This window comes from Cavia porcellus, unplaced genomic scaffold, assembly GCF_034190915.1.
Source record: "Cavia porcellus strain 051 isolate PalLab524CR breed Dunkin Hartley unplaced genomic scaffold, mCavPor4.1 scaffold_6, whole genome shotgun sequence".
Classification (NCBI taxonomy): Eukaryota; Metazoa; Chordata; class Mammalia; order Rodentia; family Caviidae; genus Cavia; species Cavia porcellus.
Window position 1 is genome coordinate 70726235 of NW_026947489.1, and position 22798 is coordinate 70749032.

General features: G+C 40.5%; 1 protein-coding gene across 12 annotated transcripts in view; it reads right to left on the reverse strand.

The window, feature by feature from the left end:
- Positions 1 to 13486: 13486 nt before the first annotated feature.
- Positions 13487 to 22798, reverse strand: part of Rhot1 (ras homolog family member T1) — a 69512-nt gene continuing 60200 nt past the window's right edge. For 6 of the 12 annotated variants that reach the window (XR_010048181.1, XR_010048182.1, XM_005003530.4 and 3 more), the window contains one exon: positions 13487 to 14591. Coding sequence is in view for 10 of the 12 variants with exons in the window: in XM_005003530.4 (XP_005003587.1) it covers positions 14474 to 14591 (118 nt within the window). In the remaining 2 variants the exon portion in view is untranslated. Of the gene's footprint in view, positions 14592 to 15988; positions 16133 to 22798 lie in introns of all 12 variants that reach the window. The other 6 variants (XM_013152214.3, XM_013152213.3, XM_063250964.1 and 3 more) reach the window with 2 other exon arrangements.

Here is a 22798-nt window from a genome sequence, read left to right on the forward strand (position 1 = left end):
CTCCAGTACCAAAAAGAAGGAGGAGGGGGAGGGGGAGGGGGAAGGGGGAAGATACATGGTCATAAGCTAAAAGTATACAATGTACATCCTGAAACAACCACTAAAATAATGCAGTCATTGTTAGACTGAATTTAAGAAGACCCAACTATAAGAAACTTATAAAGTAAATATCCATTATATATAATTTTTTGTATGAATCTCTGAATTAATTCTGAGACCAGCATTACCCTAACACCAAAACTAGAAAGACATTATAAGAACATGACAGATCAATATCCTTAATGAGTATAAATCTCAAACATTCTTAAATTTTAGCAAATCAGCTCCAACATATACATGAGAAGTATAACATATCAATGACCAAATGGGATTGATCTCAGGCATGCAGAGTTGGGCTAATACTTGAAAATCAATGTAGCTTACCATTTTGACAACTGCAAAACTGCATGATAACATCAATAAATGCAGAAAATTGCCTGACAAAATTTGGCACGTATTCAGCGTAAAAACTCAAAGTGGTTGCTATGTCGGAAATGACAGGAAGATGGGCAAAGCGGGAGGCAGGGAGAGTTGTGAGAGGCCCATTAGGACACTGCCAGCCAGGGAATGCTCATCTCTTCGTACAAGGGGTGGGAAGTGCTGTGTTCTGGTTTTTCTAAGAGGGCCCAGCAGAATGTGCTAACAGACTGGCTGTCAAGAGTGAGAGGAACCAACCAGGAGGACTCTGTATCTTTGGCCTGAGCAACTGGAAAGTAAAGTTGTAGTTAATAGTGATGAAGAAGATGGTTTTTTTAGCTTAGATGAAAAGTCTGAATTTGGCGATGTTAAGTTTGAGCTGTATATTCAACATTGATGTTGAAATACCCAGTAGCTACGGGTCATATAAATCCAAAGACAAAGACAGAGAACACAACTCTGCTCTAAATTTGGGACTCATATACTTGACGTTTAAATCCAGGCAACAATGAAGTCATCAAAGTCAGAAAATATGTATAAAAAAGGTGTTGAGGACTCAGGCCCAGGGCCCTCCATTATTAAGAAAGTTGATCGAGTAGAATAATCCAGCAAAGGAGGCTTGGAAAGAGGGGCCAGTGAGACAAGAAAACATGCAGGAGACTGGAGGCCAAAGGACAGTGTCCCCAGGAGGAAGGAAATGTGTCCATTGACGTTGATGAGAGCAGGCGCTGGTTGAGAACTGGCCACTGCACTGTGCAAGGGGAGGACACTGGGGACCTTGACAAGAGCAGTTTCAGTACACATAGTACCAGAGGCAAAAAGCCTGATCAGGGGTCAGGTGAGGTGGTGCACATCTGTAATCCCAGTGCTCAGAAAGCTGAGGCAGGAGGATCACCGTGAGCTTGAGGCTACCCTGGGCTACCTAGTAAATTTAAGACCAATCTGAATTACAGGGTGAGACCCAGCATCAAAAATCCAACCTCACACCCAAAAAGCCTGACAGAAGTAGGGTAAAGATGAATAAGAACACTGATTCTTCATAATCTTTTCCAAAAAATACACAGAAGAGTAACACTTCCTCACTCAATCCATGAAGCCAGTGTTGCGCTGATACCAAAACCAAAGACAGCACAAGAAAACAGAATGACACTCGTTGCACTTAGATGCAAACATAGTAAAACCCTAGCAAACTGAATCTAATAATATATCAAAACAACTCTACACCATGACCAAGCATGATTTTCCTGGAAATGCAAGGTTGGTTCAACATATAAAAATTAATGTAACCCAGCACATTAATGGAATAAAGGACCAAAGCCAAATGATCATTTCAACAGATACAGAAAAAGTACTTGGCAAAATCCAGCATAGTTTCATGCTAGAAACCCTGGCAAAGCTAGAAATACAAAGGGCTGACTTAGGGAAAAAAGAACATCTATGAAGCACTCATACTTAATGCTAAAAAGACAGAATGTTTTTCCTCTAAAACCAGGAGCTAAACAAACATGTTTGCTTTTGTTACATCTATTCATCATTGTACAGGGGTTCTTGTACAGGCAGGGAAAAAATTAATAAAATGCATCCAATTAGGGAAGGAAGAAATAAAATGATCTCCATTCATACATGACATGATTTTATGCATAGCAAAGTCCTAAGGAATCTAGGAAAAGATTATTATAGCTAACAGTGCTAGGATGTAAGATTAATATATAAAATTAATTACAATAAAAATCTGAAATTAAAGTTAAGGAAACAGTACCATTTACAGTAGCATCAAAAAGAATAAACCATGAAGGAGGTGAAAAACTCGCATATTAAAAGCTACCACACATCTTTAACATTTTTTTAGAAGACCTAAATAAACAGAAAGACAGCCCATGTCGGTGGACTGAAAGTATTAATACGGCAGTGTTTCCCAAAATGATCTTCCCAAATCGCGTGCCTGACTGCCAAAACAATCTTAAACAAAAAAGGATGGAGTTGGAGAATTTACACCTCCAGATTTCTAAAGTTGCTAAAATTAGGATATAAATCCGTCTATTAAGGTCAGTTGATTTTTGACAAGTATACCAAGAATACTCAACAGGAAAAGAACAGTCTTTTTCACAAGTGTTATTGTGACAACAAAAGATATCAAAGAAAATAATTTGGAACCAGACATTGTGATGTACATCGCTAATTCCTTTATTCTGGGAGGCTGAAGCAAGAGGATGACAAATTTAAGCCAAACCTGGGCGATTTAGCAAGACCCTGTTTTAAGATAAAAAATAAAAAGGGCTAGGGATTGTAGCTCGGCAGCTCAGCACGAAAGTCCTGGATTCAGTTCCAAGTAACACACACACACACACACACACACAAATTCAGTGTGCTTCCTATCTCACATAATGTGCAAAATTAATTGATAGACCTAAATATAAGAATGAAACTCCTAAGAAGAAAATACAGGTGAAAAGTTTGGTGACTTTGCATCAGGCAATGATTTCTCCAATATAATATCAAAAGCACAAGAAACAGAAGAAAAAACAAATAACCTGGGGCCTAGGGATTTAGCTCAGCGGCATAAAGCGCCTGCCTTGCAAGTAGGCAGTCGTGAGTTCGATCCCTGGTACCGATAAAAAGGAAAAAGACAAAAAACAAAAAAAAGAAAAAGAAAAAAAAAAAAAAAAAACAAATAACCTGTGCTTCAATTCTAATGAAAGCACTAAGGGGCGGGCATGCAGCTCAGTGTCTCGTGGGCATAGCACATGCGTAGCCCTGAGTTCAGTCCTCAGCCTCCTTGACAGTGTCCCCCAGAGAAGCGAGTGTTTTCCCCACTGCTTTCAGGGCTGTACTCTGGGCCAGCACCATGTCACAATAAGTTTCCTAAATGTTTCCACTTTGTTTAGTCAGTTGACAAACAAATCTGCTCTGTGGGCTCTTCCTGCCTCCCTTTCTGATCCAGGAGGCCTCCCTGCAGTATGGAAAGAACCTGTCAACTGTACGATGTATATAAAGATCTGAAAAGAAAGAAAAGCAAACCAGAAGCTCATCTTTCTCTGGAGTGGGAGGGCAGCTGAGAGCATTCAGATATTTCGAGAGGAAATTGTTACCATGGGAATGTTTCCATATCTCTCCCTTAATAATGATCAGTAGAAACAAGAAAGAGTACAGCTCTCAGAATTCTGGAAATAAAAGAAATGAGGGGAGGAAAATGAAAGCTGGAACAGGTCCCAGAGAAAGATTTGCTTAATTCAGCCCAGACTCTGGCCTGGCTGCATTCTCGGGGAGCAGGAGGTGTTTGGAGGTCAGTGGTTTCCTGCAAAGATCAAAGTCCCCAAACAGGCTGGGAATGGGTCCTGCAGTGAGGACACTGCAGCACTGTTGGTAGGGGGCTAACCTCTCTCCCCTCCCCATGCTTCAGGGCCGACTGACATTGAGACCTAACACATCCAGATGCTTCTATTTTTCCATCCCTGTCCTGGAAGAAGAGGTCAAGTGAGGCCATCCTGAGGGGAGAAGAAACTGCATATGTTCATCTTGCAATCGCAGAATTTCCTTCGTGGCTGTACTGCCCTCAACAAAGGTTCTCCATTAAACAGAGAGCTTCCCTCCACTGTGACTGGCAGCACTGGGGGACCTCCTAGGGCGTTAACATCTGAGCTCCTCTCTCCAGGGCCTCAAGTGATCCAAGGACAGATAACGTTTTTTGTTTTGAGACAGGGTCTCACTATGTAGTCTAGGGTGGTCTTGAATTCACCATGTAGCCCAAGCTGGCCTCGAATTCTTGGTGATCCTGTCTCAGCCTCCCAAATTCTGGAGTTATAGGTGTGTCCCCCCCCCCAACCACTTGTGGGTAAAAGAATTTATCTCTATATTACCCTTGACTGCCATAACCCTATGCTTTCTTTCAAGAGGATTCATTGCTTTTTTGTTTTCCTCTCCCTGTCCCTTCTTTCCCCTCCATCTTTCCTCCCCTCCCCTTTTCTTCTCCTTCCCCTTCTCCTGTGGTTTTATTTTTAAAGAAGAGGCACTGCTAGGCATGGTGGCACACACACCATGGTGGCACACATAGTCCTAGGACTCAGGAAGCTGAGATAGGAGGATTGTTATGAGTTTGAGGGCAGCCTGGACTACATAGTGAGTTCAAGGTCAGCCTTAGTGAGACCCTATCTTAACCAAATCAATGGGAATCCAATCCACTAGCTGGGATTCTATTTATTTTTGTTGTCACAAGTGTTATTCTGGGAGGCTGAAGCAAGAGGATGACAAATTTAAGCCAAACCTGGTATGGGGCTAACTATGCTGGATACTGGTGATTGAGTCCATAGTCTTTGTACAGCTTCTTTCTTTCTTTCTTCATGTGTGTGAGACAGGATCTCACTCTATAGCCCAGGCTGGCCTTGAACTCAGCAATCCTCCTGCCTGATTTCTGAGTGCTGGATTCCCAGGGATACACCACCAAGCCTGGCTGGACTTTACTTTTGAGACAGGGTCTCGCTAAGTCTCTGAGTTGCTCAGGCTGCACTCAAGCTTTTGATCCTCCTGTACGTGCCTGTAATTTCAGCAGTAGCTGGGAATTTAAGATGAGTAGGTCAGGATATGCAGATTGGATGCCGCTTTATTATAAGCACCCTTTAAATATCACACGAGGAGGAACTGAATACTGATCTACCAAACACCCTGCACACCTTGAACTGACCTAAGGTGAGAGCTACCCACTCACCTAAATCCTCCTGTCAGTTCCTCAGAGCTCAGTTGCTAGGTTTGCTTGGAGTGTCAGGATCTAAAGCAAGCAGGCCGCTCTCTCTCTCTCTCCTTCCTCCCCCTCCTCCCCATCTTTTTGTTTTTTTATTTTTGAGATGAAGAATGTAAGCAGGACTTGGGTTGTTCCTAAAAACACACAGCAGGACCGGAACTCTTATCGGACGGGGCGAACAGAGGCCTGAAGGAGAGTGGCCTTCTCTAAACATCATGCAGCCATGCATTGCACACCTTGCTTCTCACATTCCAGAGCCTCACATTTCCTGTGCTACAATTCATGATCCACAAGGAGAAACAGAGCTTTAAAAAATTGAACTCACATAAATATAAGCTCGGCAGAGGGAGCGAGTGCAACAGGAGTGCTAAAGATAGGTGTCTGCAACCGACCAGAGAAACCAGCAGGAGATGCCATGAAAGCTTCCTTGGCTGAATTCCCAGTCCCTTGACTCTAGGATCGCCACAGTCCTGGCCACATACGGGACTCTCTTATAGGCAACAGGTGTCTCTTAATTCTTTCCCGCTGACTCTGGCCAGGATGGGCTTCACATGGGCTGGGAACATCATTTGAGAGAGTCTTACTAGCTCTCCCTCCCAAACTGTGCATCCTGAGATGCAGCAGAGTTCCGATGGCAACACAAGGTGATGCTGTATCTGCACCTGACTGGCTGCAGAGTTAAAATCTGTACAAGCTGTTCAGCTGTCACTGACACCAACACTGAGCATGGTTCCCATGATGCTTGAGAACAACAACCATGCTGCTCCAAGTACATTATCATTCTACGGTATGATTTTTCAAATTCAGCTGCTACTTCGGCAGATTTTACAGAGGCGGCGTCAATTTTTACATGCCAGGCTGGAGGAAATTTTTTTAATAGGTGAGCTCCAGCCCCTGAAGCGTGAGGCACACGGGCAACTGAGCGTTCAGTGCAAATGAAACGAACCACACTTACATGTGAGTTGTTCAGGGCACAAGTTGAACATGACCTCCATAGAACTTTCTGGGAGCTCTTGACTGCAGAAAATGTCATTTGAGTTCTTGTTGCTCTGAACCACTATTCACAGCATTTTTCTACCTGTGGTAGACATTTATGTGCTACTGCCTCTCCTCACTGTACTGGAAGATCTTTGAACCAGTCACCTTCCCTATAACTATGTCCTCTTTCCTTCGCACAATAGCTTGCGTTCCAAAAGAATGAATGTATCTAAAGGAATGAATGGCCAAGTGGCCATGGAACCCTCCTGATATTATGTGCAGCAGGAGAGAGATGCTTGAGCTTAGGCCAAGGCACCTAGCTGACCAGATGACCTGAAGAAACCTCAGACCCCAATTCTGACACGGATGAGCAAGGGTCCAGTTGTGCCCCCAAATGTGATGAGGGACAGAGGCTTGTCATACTATGGGGCTTGCTATAGGGGCACAGATCTCCTATTCTCTGGGGGAAGGTGAAATAACGCCCACAAGGAATGGATTTCAGTGGATCTGAACAACAATCCTAGCCTTTACATAAAGAGAAGAGGGATCAGAAAGGTCAAGTCAGTTACACAGGGAACACAGCAAAGCTAGGATCTGAACTTAGGTCTTAGCTCTTAAACCCAGGTTTTTCTTCTTGGCCATCACATCCTGGTACTTTCTCAGTATCACTAGGAGACAATTTCTCTGAGCAGGACTGTTTGGTATTGCTACCAGGGTTCAGGGACTAGAGAAGGCTGCTTCCCAAGTAAGCATTATATAAACCAAGAAAATCAAGTTAGGCCCAAGCAGAGGTATATATATTGCCTGAGTTCCTCCCTCCCTCCTTCCCTTCCTTTTCTTTATTACTGGGAACCCAACCCAGGGCCTGTGCCCTAAGTTACATCTCTCTTGCTTTGTAAAAATTGCTAACCTGCCCAGGCTAGGCTCACACTTGTGATCTTCCTGCCTCGGCCTCCCAGAGTGCTGGGATCATGGGCAGGTGCCACCACGCCTGGCCACGGGTACATGCACAGGCTCTGTGTCAGTTTACAGCTAGCGAGGCACGGCTGTGCAGGATGGAAACTCATTTCTCCAGGTTCAGTTCCTCAAGGATAGGAAAGAGCAGTTTTCCCAGACCAGACTCTGCTTAAGTATTTGGTGGAATCTCCAAGAGAGGGCAAGAAGATCCTCGGACAGAGCAGGTGAGGCCTGGAGTCCCCCATTGTGAAAGGGGGAAGTAGATGGACACACACTGCATGCTCAGGCTCAGCTACTGACGCTGGCATCTAGGTCCCGGCCTCCTGAGATCTACGGAGTGCAGAGCTGAGATGACAGGCCCTCAGACAGGAGCACCTGCAGAGGGCCCAGCGATGAACACGCAAAGTGTATCTGTAGAGCTGAAATTTTTCTTAATTTTTGGTGGTTTTTTTGGGGGGGTTTTCTTGAGACAGGGTCTTGCTATGCAGTTCAGGCTGGCCTTGAGCTCACTTTGTAACCCAGGCTGGTCTCAAACTCGAAAAGATCCTCCCATCTCAGCTTCCTGCTGGGATTACAGGCGTGAACTACCATGCCCGGCTTTATTTTTGGTGTTTTTGAGACAGAGTCTCACTATGCAGTTCAGGCTGGCCTTGACCTTACTTTGTAGCCTAGACTGGTTTCAAACTCACATTGACTCTCCTCCCTCAGCTTCCCAAGTACTGGGATTATAGGCATGCACTACCATACCCAGTATGGGTGAGGAAAGAACAGATTTCACAGAAAAGGTGGGCTAGCTGTGCAGACCCCTGGAAACTATCTTTTAAAATTTTTTAGTCACTTAATTTTATTCAATTGTTTACTTTTGTTGAGACACGGTCTCATCTATGTAGTTCAGGCTAGCTTGGAGTTCACCATGCAGACCAGGATCCTCTCAGATTTACGGTGATCTTCTTGACTCAGCCTCCCAAGGGCTGGGATGATGGCTGGGCACTACTATGCCCAGCTCTGTAAACCACTGTAAGATGTGAATTTTATCCTAGAGGGAAAAAAAAGGAAAATACCAAAAGAAGTACTCCGGGCAAGTGCTCCAAAGTGGAGCTGAAGCTCACTTCCCTTCAAGCCTCAGATGGCCCCCCACGCTGTGAATGAGGGAAAGGCAGCAACCACCTCCTCCAGCCCCAATCCTAGTTTAGCTTCCATTCAAACAAAACATTACTAGCACCTCTGTACATCCTCCCACCACTGTACCCTCAGGCAATAACCAATAGTAAATGCTGCTGTGGTTATAGCCTGGGATGATCAAATTCAGGCCACAGAGGTTTTGTTCAGCCCAGGAGTTCGGAATGATTTCTATGTTTCTTTTAATGGCTAAGAAAAATCAGAAGGCGACCCATGTGAGATCCCTCCTGTCTCTCAGGAGTTATTCTTATTCCCCATTCCTTTTCTCTAATAAAATTTCCTGCTCTTAAAAAAAAAAAAAAAGTGCGAGAGAAATGAGAAAAACAGTATCCTGTGACATGTAAAATTTACATGAAATTCAAAATTCAGTTATAAACTCTTACTAGCATGCAGTCATATTCAGCTATGTATTGTCCACAGCTATCTTTATGTCACAAGAGTTGAGCAGCTGTGAAAGTCTCAGATATTTGCTATCTAGGCTTTTACAGAAAAAGTTGGTGACTTGTGAGTTCAGCTACAGCCGATATACTCATACCATTCCAACAATAAACACTCAGTTACTTAATGTTTAATTATAAAATATAAATGTAGGTAAGGACAGTGGCACATCCTTGTAATTCTAGTACTCTAGGGGGCAGAGACAGGAGGAATGCAAATTTGTGTCCTGCTTTGGCCACTCAACAAGGCCCTGCCTCAAAACAAAAAAAACACACAAATGGAATAGAGATGCAGCTTAGAATAAAGCTCTGGGTTTGATTCCCAGTACTATAAAACAACAACAACAACAAAGAACAAAAATCACAAATGTAAACATTGAATAAACAAATGCCAAAAAAACAATATTCTTGCAGAATTTGGGTGCCTGTATGTGTGTAACTGAATCCGTGGTCTTGAGTTTTGCTAATTTGCCCAGGTGGGACTTACACTTTTGATGCTCCTGCCTCAGCTTCCTGCAGTGGTGGGAAGTGAGAGTCTGGACAGAATTTGGAATTTTGATTGTGTAAAGATAGTACTGGTGGTATTTCCACATATATCCAGCCAACATGCAGTTTCCAACTCAGAAAGAATACAACCTCTCATTTTCAATACAAGACCTGTACTTGCCTACAATAAATGAAGCGACAAAATCTAGAGCAAAATCCAGTGCTACTATCAGAAAATGGCTGGGACCCAGCGCGGCACTGTGAAGTTAGGCACTATTTTCCCAATGACGTCAAAATCTCATCTTCTAGTGAGGCATTCATACTTTCTGAACCCGAAATAAGTGGAGCAAATGGTCTGAAGAGTCTGAGTGTGTCATGGGAGCAGGGGACCAATTTCTGAAATTGGGACACACTAGAGAAACCTGAGATGCACCATTGTGATTCTCATAGGTCAGACAGAGGCTTCCACAGAGCTGAGGGCCACACAGGTTAACAGACACCCACTGTCACCAACAGGGACTTTTGACAGAATTAAACAGAACTATCTGCAACTTACGGTTTTTTTTTAATTTTTTTTTTTAACTTAGGGTTTTTTAAAAAATGGGTTATTGTACTGTGAATCTGGAGACCAAGGTATTTCAATGGCAAGGCTTCTTTTGTGGGGCACTGTCACACTGAGAAAATCAAATTTAGCATCTTGATGTGTGATATTACTTTAAAAAGCAGCTCCAAATCAGTTTTTGAAAACAGACTGTTAAGGATTAAAGTGTTGGCTGGTCCGATGGCAGTGGGTTATCAGAACTTATTAACATTAGTGTCACTAAAGTTGGTATACCACCCCCCCACACACACTGCTAAATTTGACTGGCTTTAAAAAAAAATTAAAAAGGGGCTGGAGATTTAGCTCAGCAGCATAAGCACCTGCCTTGCAAGCAGGCAGTCGTGAGTTCGATCCCTGGTATGGATAAAAAGGAAAAAGACAAAAAATAAGTAAATAAATACATAAATAGATAGATAAATAAATAATTAAAGTGTAGGGCTGGGGACATAGCTCAATTGCACAGTTGCCTGCCTGGCAACTACAAGGTCTTGAGTTTAATTCCTGGTACTAAAAACAAAACAAAAACCACTGAAATATGATGCCCACTACATAAGCATATTAACCAGAGCTAGGTCACTCCATCCAGCCATTCTGCAGTACCGAGGAGTGTACCCCACTGGGCTTGTCCTGCCTTTTTTTTATTAAGAGGTGTGCATTGCCACCCATAGCTATTTATTTCTGATGCTGGGAATTTAACCCATGGCCTGATGGTGCTCAGCACTCACTTTACCACTTACTTACCCAATTTTTTTTTTCCTGGTCTGAGACAGGGATTCACATGCAGTTCAAGCTGGCCTTGAGCTCACTTTGTAGCCCAGGCTGGCCTCCAACTGGCAATGATTCTCCTGCCTCAGACTCCAAAGTGCTTGGATTACAGGTATGAGCCATCGCACCAAACTCCATGGACTTTTAAAGATTGCTGTCAGTTCTCTGGATCTGTGAATTCTTTATCTGTGGACTTGATTTAGTGGAGGCCAGGATCAAAAATACCTAGGAAAAAAAAGTCCCAAAAGCCAAATCTGAACCTGTCACATAGTGAGTACTCTGGCGATGCCACAAGAAGAGGTCTTGGACCCCAGCCTCCACCACTCCACAGCGCCAGTTTTCCCACACTTATCCTTTGGCATTGTTCACTCCACTTTTTTTTGGGTACCAGGAATCAAACCCAGGACCTCGTGCTTGCCAGGCAGGCGCTGTGCTGCTGAGCAGTATCCTCAGCTCCCTCTCCTTTCTTTACCCTACCTCGTATCTCTTCAACACTCCAGTCATATCTGTGATGGCTGTATCTGTAGTGAACATGCAGATTTTTTCCTTACACAAGGAACTCGAGCATCTAAAGATTTTTTTATACATGTGGGATACTGGGACACAACCCTCCAGGTATAAACCAAGAACTGTATATTTTAAAGACACTGTTATACTGACTTTTACTAGTACAATTCAGACAAGAGTGCCATCATAGCTAACCCCAGCTGCATCCGGAGGACCCATTTGGGAAGATTTATGTTCTACCTACCACAGAGCTTCACCACTTACCTCTGTTTACTCCTTGTTGCTCATTATTTCAGTTTTCCCGCAGGTCAGGAAAGCTCTCATTTTATTCAAGACTGGCTCATTAGCATGTTTCTTCCTGCTGCCTTCTCCTGACAGGTGATGTGCAGATATATACAAATAGATACTCAGCCCTCCCACTTCTTTTACAGACCATCTTCAAATGGTTATGTGCACCCCAAACACTGAACATCAGGGCCTACTCTGTTCTGGCATTCATTGGCACCCATGTGGGAAACTGCTTATTTTTGGTCAGACATGACAGGAAAAGAACATAAATGGCAAAAAGCAACAGATCTTGCTTTCACACTAAGGACACTGCACTATGCCACCAGTCCGTAAGATTCAGGATGACGCTTCTTTACAAAACTGCCTGTTACTCCTTAAAGCCTCACAGCCACAGAACTGTCCATTTATAAGACAACACAGGGCTGGAAATAAATTCAGTGGTACAGTGCCTACCTGACAAGCACGAGGTCCTGAGTTTGATTCTTGGTACCAAAAAAAAAAAAAAAAAAAAAGACAATGCAATTGGTAAAAAATGAAAGCTTTCCATATTTTCCTCATTTTTCCTTTGCACTCCTGAGAATTTGTCTGGAGGTTCTGGCAGGGGAACCCAGATAATCGTATACCCTTGACCAAGGAGATGGTGGTCCTCTATCAAAGAAGGCTTTCTTTTTTGAAGGCGGTGGACCTTCAGGAACAAAGCACATGGCATGGAGAATGAAGGAAGGGACACTCGCCAGGTCAGTCACATCAGCTGAGTCTGCAGAGCGGCAGATGTCACAGACCGATCCCTCTCACGTCTTTTCTTGCTGTTACAGTTTGCATCTTCTGAGCAAATAAGAAAAGCCAGAAGAAGCTCCTTCCTGTATTTCTCCCACATTAACTGGCCTTTAAAAAGAAGTGAAACTGAGGAAAAGTATCTGCAGTGACTCAGTGAGCAGCACTCTGGGTCTGGCCCCCAGGAGACAGCAGGGGCTGAGGCGGGGGAAAGTGCCCAGGACGGGTGCGAGGCTGGGCAGCTGCCACTCCGCCTCCCTGCTGCAGCAAGGGAGAAGACTGAGAGAAAATCTAAAAACACAGATTCATTATTTTTGCACCTTCTGGAAACTACCTTTTTCCCTTTGTTTCTTGCAAACAAAATAATCTACAAGGCAATTAATAGTATTTCAGTCAAAATAGGAAAAAAAAAAACTTGGAAGGAAAGAATTAACTGTCAGGCCAGGGATTTAGCGCAGTGGTTCAAGCAGTTGCTTGGTAAGCACAAGGTTGTGAGTTCCATCCCCCTTAACAAAAAAAAAAAAAAAAAAAAAAAAAAAAAGAATTAACTGTCACTGAAAGCTGTGTAACTGACATAAATTTACTTGGTACATGAGAAATCCTCAGAAAATAATAAAAATGAAGTCACCAGATTCTTGCCTTTTTCCCCCTCAAATTTAAAATGAAAATGAAGGGGAAGATACTAAATATGGACTATTTACAGTCACACAGCCAGTAAGTTACAGTTACTAGCATTCAAGCAGCATGATCTTGTGAGAAAATGTCCCTCAAAACGGCAAGAGAAAAAGACTGTTTGGGGCTGGGGATTTAGCTCAGTGGCATAAGTGCCTGCCTTGCAAGCAGGCAGTCGTGAGTTCAATCCCTGGTACCGATAAAAACGAAAAAGACAAAAAAAAAAAAAAAAGAAAAGAAAAGAAAAGAAAAAGAAAAAGACTGTTAAAATGAAAAATAAACATAAAAATTGAACTGGAAAGCACATCATTTATGTATGTCAGGAAAAATAATTTCCTTTTCTTAGATTTCAATTTTCTTTTTTTTTTTTTGGATTTTTTTTTTTTGTCTTTTTCATTTTTATCAGTACCAGGGATCGAACTCATGACCGCCTGCTTGCAAGGCAGGTGCTTATGCCGCTGAGCTAAATCCCCAGCCCCTAGATTTCAATTTTCAAATAGGTTTCTCTGTATATGTATAAATCATGCTTGACTTCTTTCCTAATTAGCATTATCTTTCTGTATACAAAATAATTTTCAAACTAGAAATACAAAGCACAGGACCTGACTCACATCTGTGTAGAAACACTATGTAAGACAAAAGAACTCGAGATCACAGTACACACCAGTTATTTATTTAAATACTTGAAAAGGTCAATGATGGAAAAAATAGGTTTATCGTGACAGTTTATATTCATTAGATTTACTTTATCATTTAAAAAAGTGCTGCCTCTAGGTTACCCTAGCCAGGTAGAGAACACTTCATGACACATGCAGCTACTGTAATACTATAATAGACACAGCCATTATAGAACGAGTTACAAGTCGGGAGGAAATTCAACAGGAGTAAGGGTGACTTGTTTATTTAAACTAAAAACATTGATAATATACAAATTGTTTCTCTTAATTGATTGAAAGGGCTGTAAAATTCTACCTACTGACAGAGGAAGCAACATAATCACATAGATGACACCTCTGCTAAATGACTTTTATTTCTTCCTTAAAGGAGAGCTGGGTACTTAGCTACATAGTTTTCTAGACTGCATGATGGCTTTAAGGTCGGCCTACCGTGACTGACAGAAAGTTGTGTTGGTCATCTGGCGTTGACTTGTGTGGGTTTTAAAAATGGAGAGAGAATGGCAGATTGTGCCGCATGTACTTACAGAATCCAAAGAGTCAATCTGAGTAAGTATGAAATAAATAAGTGGTCCATGAGTAAATACAATCTCTGGGCTGCCTTAAATCTAGAGAGTGAGCCAAGTGAGCACTAATAATACCACGTAGAAATGTCCAGAAACATTGTTTTCTAGAACTCAGTTTGGGAGACCATGTCTTGTTTGAATATATACATTATTTACAAAATATTCCCTTTTGGCCTCTGAAATTTAGCCATTTTTATTTGGCTATTAAGCTGCTTTCTTTCCATACACTAGCCAATACTGCAGTTATTACTATCATTAAAATACTCTGATGCATGAATTACAAATATTAATAAAGTAACTCTGCATGTATAAATATCTCAATATTCTAGCAGAATTTAAAGCATTCAGAATGTACATAAAAGTATTTGTTTTTGGTAGGACCGGTAGTTTTTTTTTAATCATCGCTGTTTCAATAATGCTTTATACATGGCAAAGCCCAAAACTGCAAAAACAGTAGCACCAAAACTTGCTCGAAGCCAAAACGTGGAACTCTTGAGGTCAGCTTGTGTCACGTGCCTGTAGTCAGAAAATAGAATTAATATTTGAAACACGATTAGTAGGAAAATCTTATGGCAGTCATATAATGGCCTACTTGTAGGGAAGTATTCGCACACTTGTCAGGCTAATTGCATACGAAAACATTTATCATAACAGTCATGTATACATTGCTCAGATAATCATTATCTTAGGAAAATGACACATTGTAGACATCAGTGAAGACAAACGTTTTCATAATTAACTGCAATTTGGGAGCTGACATCTAAAAATGTATAATTTTCTTTGCATGGGAAATGAAGTTAGATAAATCAATCCACCACTTTTTAATACTACTATAGTCCTTCCAAATCAGAATTAAACCTGGGTTTTCACAATTTTGAGGGTCATACTCAAGGAATATAAATAAGGTACAGACTTGTGTCCCCAGGTATCAAAAACTACATGTAAGCAGTTAAGTGACAAGTGACAATACTTTTTAAGAGCAATGATTAAAGTCAACTTTGGAAACAATAAGCCCCATAGAAATCCACACACACAAAACAGCCCAAAGGGGCAGGGGAAGATTTACCAGCTTTCATTAATTTGGTTATTGCTAATTAAAGAGAGAGGGGGAAAAAAACAAAACAAAAAACCATCTTGATGTTAGTCAGACACGCAGTGATAATGGTACCAAATAAAGGACATAAATGTAACATGATAGATTGAAAGGTAATGACATAAAAGAAGCCATATAATGCATAACAAAAACAAGGACAGCCTGTACCACAAACTGAGTTTGTGAGCATGCTCAGTTAATAACACTGCTAAGCACCTTCAAGAGTCTCAAGTATGACAGCTTACCATGAAGAGGATAAAGATTTAAGCAAAGGCTGGGACATTTTATTCAAATGTCACTGAAGTCTTAGTTAAGTGAACACAATTGAGGTGAATTCAGAATTAAGAGCTTAGAGAGCCTCTGTCAGTTAGGCTATTTTACAACCAAGTTAAACAAACAGCTTAGAAGCAAAAATCAGACAAACACTGACATATACAAAAGAGTTAAGAGCCAAGAATTCAAGCTGTACAAAACTACTTCAGTAACAGTCACACAATGGTAAGATTAGTTATCACAAAATGCAATTGTGCATCCCTAGAAACAGAAATCTAGACACAAGCCAGTGCTCCATGCTTCTCCTCGTGGCCAAGCAACACAGCACCCCAATTCCTCATCCTCACCAGTTTCTATTAAAGAACAAAACAAAACACTCCTTACAAAGTAATAACACAGGTCATTCCATCCTGCAAGTTAGTTCTTCCAACAAGCAATGTTTTATTTAAAAAAAAAAAAAAAGTTAGGGAACAGAGTATTTAGTTTTAAATTTTTCTAGTTGGAAAAACTCCAACAAGGCCACCCCACTAATGCTGGGAAATGTTACCTGGCTTCAAGAAAAAGGGGACCATGAGATGACTCCATGAAGATGGAATCTTCCACAGAGCTGACCGCGTGCACCTGGTGAGTGACACTGCCTTCGTCGTCTGCTAACAGCATGGCACCCCACTCAGCTACCTGGGTTCTTAACCTTTACACATGTGCACATAGTTTGGCATTCGCAGCAAAGAAAGGGACTCAAATAACATCTCTCAGTCAAACATCCCCCATACTGTTGAGTGGCCTCCCTATATGATGGGTCTCATGCTTTCTACATTTAAAATAAATGTATTCTTATGAAAATCACCTTTAAAAACCCGAATAAAAAACAAAACAAAAAACCACACAAAATCCCCTACCTGTATCTACTCTTCTAAATATTCAAACACCAGACAAGGAAACCTAAGCTGTTGTGTATGTTCTCTCTACAGGATGGCCCTGAAACTGCACTTTGGCAAATCTGAAATACTGAAAGAAGTCCTCAAAGCCAGACCATAAACAGTACTAACAAATGTGATAGCCCTCAGCATTCATGTGAAATGGAGTAATGATTATTAGTCATGAAGTTTACAGATGCTTTTTTTTCTTTCCTTTTTTGGGTACTGGGGATCAACTCCCAACCTCAAGCTTGCCAGGCAGGCGTTTATAACACTGAGCCAAATCTCCAGCCCCTTTTATAGATGCTTATAACCAGACTATTAAAAAGTACAATTGACTGTGAAAAAGTGACTCCAACATCTCAAACTCATAAACCACATGGACCCGTGGTGAGAGTAATGAACTGTACGTCTCCAACAGACGCGTGCAGAGTCCCAAGTGGAAACGTGGGCTAAAAGTACACTAGGGCTTCTGCTTCAGCTTTGCTCGTCTTTTTTGGGGAGGTACTCGATACTGAACCCAGACCTTGTCTTTTAGTTTTAATTTTTAAATTTATTATTTATCTTAAGGGGAGAAAAAGATTAGGATCAAGGCTAGCCATAATTATACTAAAAGCACTCAAAAGACTTCCTTATAAATACGCTTCAAATAAGGGCTCTGTTTCACATAGCCCCCTTTGTTGGCTTTCAGGAAAGTATTATTATTCATATAAAACTTTTGTTTTAGAGGCAGCGCCTCACTATGTAGTCCAGGCTGGCTGTGAACTCACAACCCCTCATCTCAATCTCCCAAGGGCTGACACACAGGCACGCACTGCTGCACCTGCTAGGTATTCAGACAGACTTTATGGCTTAATTTTCTTCTGCATTTTAAAATACTAATTATTTTCCCCAAGATTTCTTTCTTCAATAGGCAAAACAGGGGCACATATTTATATATTAAAAACAGCATAGATATGTGCTCAAAGTATAGTCAAACTATAGATAATAGTTAAAGCAACTATTAACTCCTATGGTATATTTCAATGACCCAATCAATGTTACAGAAGACATTGAAAGCTACTTAGAAATCTATTTTATGTCTATACTATGACCTACGTTCTTTCTTTTCTCTCTCTCTCCTTTCTGAGACAGGGTCTTGCTAGGTAGTTCAGGCTGGCTGTGAGATCACTATGCAGCCCAGACTGGCTGTGAACTCACAGTGATCCTCCTGTCTCAGCCTCCTGGGTGCTGGGATTATAAGCATGTGCTACCAGATCATTTAAAAGTTGCCTACTAGGCTCTATTTGTAAGATAAAGCATTTACAATGGGTAACACACTTGTCCTCTTCAGCTGACATCACCTCAACAAAAGTTAGTATCTTAAACATGTTTCCTAAGTATTCAAAACCGACTGACATTTGTTATTTCAGGGCCCAAACAATACAGTTTTACAAAACTGTGCCCTAATTTTTAAACTCAAGAAGACTTCTTCCACATTTAAAAACCTTAAGTCTTTGGAAATTACTCATATAACATAGTAAAATTAAATTATATTGCAGTTTTTTTAAAGTTTATTTTCAACTATAAAAAAGGTACTGTACAAACATCAGAAAACATACAGAAAATAAAGCAAAGCAGTGAGTTTCCTTTTAGGCCCTTCTGGGGGAGACTGTGGTACGGGGAAGTGAACCCAGGGCCTTGGCACTGAGCTATGCCTCTGGCCCTTTGTTATTTTTTATTTTGAAACAGGGTCTCTAAATTGCTGAGTTTCCTAGGTTGGACTCAAACCTGTAATCCTCTTGCCTCAGCCTTCCAGAGTGATGGGATTACCGGCAAGTGCCGCATGTTTAGCACTCTGTATTTTTACACAGTTCCAAACATAGTATGTATAACTTCTGCATAACTCAGTATGGGAATTTTTCCATAGATTATGGAAATACTTTATTTCCATATTCCATCTTCTATTCCATCTTCTAGTTCCTGGTTATCTTCACTTACTGGTAATTATAAATAAAGAGATGAACAGCTCTCTTCCTAAGATTTTTCTCTCTATCCAGGAATGGTGATGCCTGTACAAATCCCAGCACTTGGGAGGCTAAGGCAGGAAGACTGCTGTGAGTTTGAGGCCAGCCTGGGCTACATAGTGAGACACTGTCTCAAGGAAAGAAATTTTTTTCTCTTAGGGTATTTTCTTCTTCTTCTTCTTTTTCTTCCTTTTTTTTTTTTTTTTTTTGGCTTTTTCCTTTTTATCGGTACCAGGGATCGAACTCACGACTGCCTGCTTGCAAGGCAGGCGCTTATGCCGCTGAGCTAAATCCCCAGCCCCTTAGGGTATTTTCTTAAGACATCCCAGACGTGAATGATTTGAGGGGGACAATGTGCAATGTATGTACCATTGTTACCCTGGATTGGCATGCTTTGAAAGTTGTAGGTTTTTTTTTTCTTTTTGTATTTGAATAAAATGGATTGGGGGGGGGGCACTTTCCAGAGATGAGTATTACAGGGTCAAAAAGTGGATGGGGTTGTGCGTACAAAAGTTCTTTTTAACCTAGTGATACATCAAAAACATCAATCATTTTTACTCTGTCTGGAATAAGATCACTAAATTCAGCAATATCTCTTTTTAGAACAGAGGAAATGCTAGGATAGAGCCCTACTTAATTATCTGCAGCTTGTTGGTGCTTGCAGGTTCTCAGAAACTTCTAGCTCAGAAGTGCTCAAATCCTCCCTTTTCTCCCCCTGTCTATCAGCTGTCAAGCTCTCCTCAACACAGACACAGCCAATCGGCATGTCTGGTCTTGGGTATCAAGAGAGGTGATTCTTAATCCAAAGTAGAAAATTTTTCAAAATTTAGACTGTAACAAGTTAAATGAAGAACTCTCCGTGTGAAGTCACACATGGCATATAAAGGGTAACCAAAATTCCTGTGTGATCCTGCCCTGAAGGGCATAACATGCAGTTTATTTTAAGTACAAAAATATGAACTAAAATCTTTATTGGGTCAATACTGAAACAAAGGGAATGTGATCAACTGCAATATCCTAATGACCCAGGGAATTAAACCCATTCTAGTTATTTCCAAGTAAAATATTTCTTCCAACAGAATTTTTTTTTTTTATTTTATCATCGGTACCAGGGATCAAACTCACGACCACACACTTGCAAGGCAGGTGCTTATGCCGCTGAGCTAAATCCCCAGCCACTCAAACTGAATATTTTAATTAATAGTCCAGTTGAAATTGTTTTTTTGTAATCTGTCACAGACTTTTTTTTTTCTGTCACAGGCTTTTATGTGTAATATATAAGAAACCACATTGTGCAAACACAGACGTCTGAAAAAATTAGGATTTGAAGTCAGGCATGGTGGCACACATCTGTAATGCTAGCACGTGGGAGGCTGAGACAGGAAGACCACCACAAATTCTAGGCCAACCTGAACTACATAGTCAGACTGTCTCAAAAACAAACAAACAAACAAAACAAAAACGAATCTGAGGAAGGGGAAGAATTCAGACAGATCTAGATATTAATTAATCTTATCTTTGACTACAAGCTGTTATGTAGAGAAAAAAAATCCAGAACATTCAAAAGCAGCAAAAGCAGCTCCACTGAGAGTACTGTCTTATAATTCTCAGAAATGAATTCTAATTTCCTTTTTTGGCTTTTCCCCTCTTTAAGATTGGTTACTGTCATGCTGCTCAGGTTGGCCTGAGCAATCTGAGCACCTAGCAATCTTCCTACTTCAGCCTTCCAAGGGAGCTGGGATTGTAGGTATGTGCTACCATGACTGACTACAAATTTAATTTTTTTCATCCTTCTCATCTTGCATTTTATCCTTTCTGAATACAACTCTGAGGTATACAAACGCACTAATATGAACTGTCTCCCAATTTTGTGGCTCTTTATGTAATCTTAGGTATGAATTTTTAAGATAAAATATACCTGTAATATATGTGCACTTAAAATTTGGGGAGTGTTATCTATCACTTTTGAGTTTATCTCTGCCTGCTCTATGACCTACATACTGGAAATCAAACCTAAGGGTGCTCTATCACTAAGCCACATCCCCAGAAATTTTTATTTTTTATTTGGAGACAAGATTTTGCTATCCTGTCCAAGTACAAGGCTTGAACTTGTGATCTTTCTGTCTCAGCCTCCCAAATTGCTATTATAGGTATAGACCACCATATCTGGCTCTGCTGGCTATAACTTTCTATGTTTATTTCTAGTAACAATGCAGATACTGCTAACTGGGGACGGAACCCAGGCACTGGGCATGCCAGCCAAGCACTCTACCACTGAGCTACGCTCTAGTACTGCTAATAACAATTTCCATAAATTGAACCAGAAGGCATAAAATATTTCAGTATTTCTCAAAATAGGTTAAGTAATCAATATGCAATATCTAGTAACAATGAATTGCAACACAGAATCGTAAGTCAACTGTTAACTGAGCATGCCTAAATAGTAACACACTTTGGGAAAGGACACAGATAATGTGCTAAAGTGAAGAAATGCTTCATCAAGCAGTAAAATAATTCAAATTCACAGATGATCATAGATAACATAGGAAATGTTGCAATATCTGTATGTTAACTAGTGATACTTGGTGATACTTAAAGATGAGAAATTAAGTAAACCCCACTCTATCAAGTCTTTTAGTATATTAACCAAATGGCAAATTATAAACAACAGCAGCAGTGGCTACTTACTTACGGAGAGTCTATAATACACACTCTTTATAAGAATAAGTTTAAATTTGACTATCTCTACAAATTCAAAGAACAGCCTGTGATGACCTTTATACATAGACATTTCCTAAGACATTAAAACAGGACTCTTTGGGTATGTCATTTTATTATAAGTATTCTAAGAACCCTTCAGATTCCCAATGTCTAACAACATTAAGATTCTAAGAACACATCCTCTTGGTAGGGCAAGTCTATGAAAAAGCAGTGCATTTTGGTCTGATAGTAAGATCCTTTCCTTTTTTGTGGCACTGAAGATTAAACCAAGGTCACTCGTATTTTAGGCTAAAATCCTTTCCCTTAAAAAAAAAAAAAAAAAAAAAAACAAAAAAACCCTCCTAATCCCAGTACTCAAAGGCCTGAGGCAGGAGAACTGCCATAAATTCAAGGCCAGTTTGGACAACACAGTGAGCTCAAGGACCTCACAAGGCCAGCCCCTGTCTCAAAAACAAACAAACAAACAAACAAACAAAGGCCCCTTGCTGGGCGTGGTGGCCCACACCTGTAATCCCTGCACTTGGGAGGCTGGGACAGTGGGATCCCCACAAAGGATGGAGGCCAGCCTGGCCTACACATTCGTTTTGTCGGTTTTGTTCTTTACTGTTTTGTTCAATTTTATTATATCTGATGATATAGGCAATTCTATTAGAGATAGCGGGTGGCATTATGGTAACCATTGTTGATCACCTTGTATTATGCTTTTACATTATCTATTATGTCCACCCTTTTGATTTGATTGACTCTGTTCTGTTATGTTTGGTTCTATTCCCGTCCAAAAAAGTAATAAGAACTGTGGGAGCAACAAAACCCAAAATGGGTAATTGTCATTGTACAAAAGAGAGGAAAAGAAAGTGCTCTAAACGATATAACTGCGTGTATAAGATAGATAATGATATCACTGAGTTTTGTTGGATCATTGAACAGAACTGTTTGCAGTCTCACTGTTGGAATGTCCACTTTACAAGCTTTAATTTTGTGACTTGAACAATTATTTCTAAGATGACAATATGTAATCCATTAACATTAGTGATTTCCTACTGTTTATTTTCTTCTGTAAATCTGTATAACTTGTACCCTTTCTCTGCTTTTTTTTTCTCCTTAAATAAAATTAAAAAAAAAAAAAAAGACCTTATCTCAAAAAGCAAAAAACAAAAAACAAAAACGCAGGGCTCCTTACTAACACAGTTTAAACTACATAAAGGAGGCTTGTTAAAGCAATTCAGGTAAATTAAGTAAGTTGTTAATGAATGGCATAATATAAATGTCATAACTGTTAAGTTAAAAATATACTGAAAGCATAAAAATGCAATGTGTATAGCCACAAGTCCACCAAATACTCTGCAAATAATGTGAACCGAGCATTTGGTTGCCAAAGAAAAATGTCACTACTAAGAAACAACAACAAATTATATGGCTAATGTGAATAGTTAAAATGGAATGGAAAAAACAAAACCAAAATATGCACCAAAGAAAATCACACCAAAATAATAAAATGTAAAACAAACAATTTTTCATTAAGTAGAGGTTAGGCGAAGTGGGAAAATTAAACATAGAAATCTATGTGTGAAAGAGATTAAGAGGATTAATAAACTAAGTAGCACACAGAAACATGAAAATGAATACCTAAAGGAAAGAACAAATTAAATTGTAGCACTCTAGAATACAGTAATATTCTCATGTGAAGCAGAAGTGCTCTCAAGTCAGAATAAC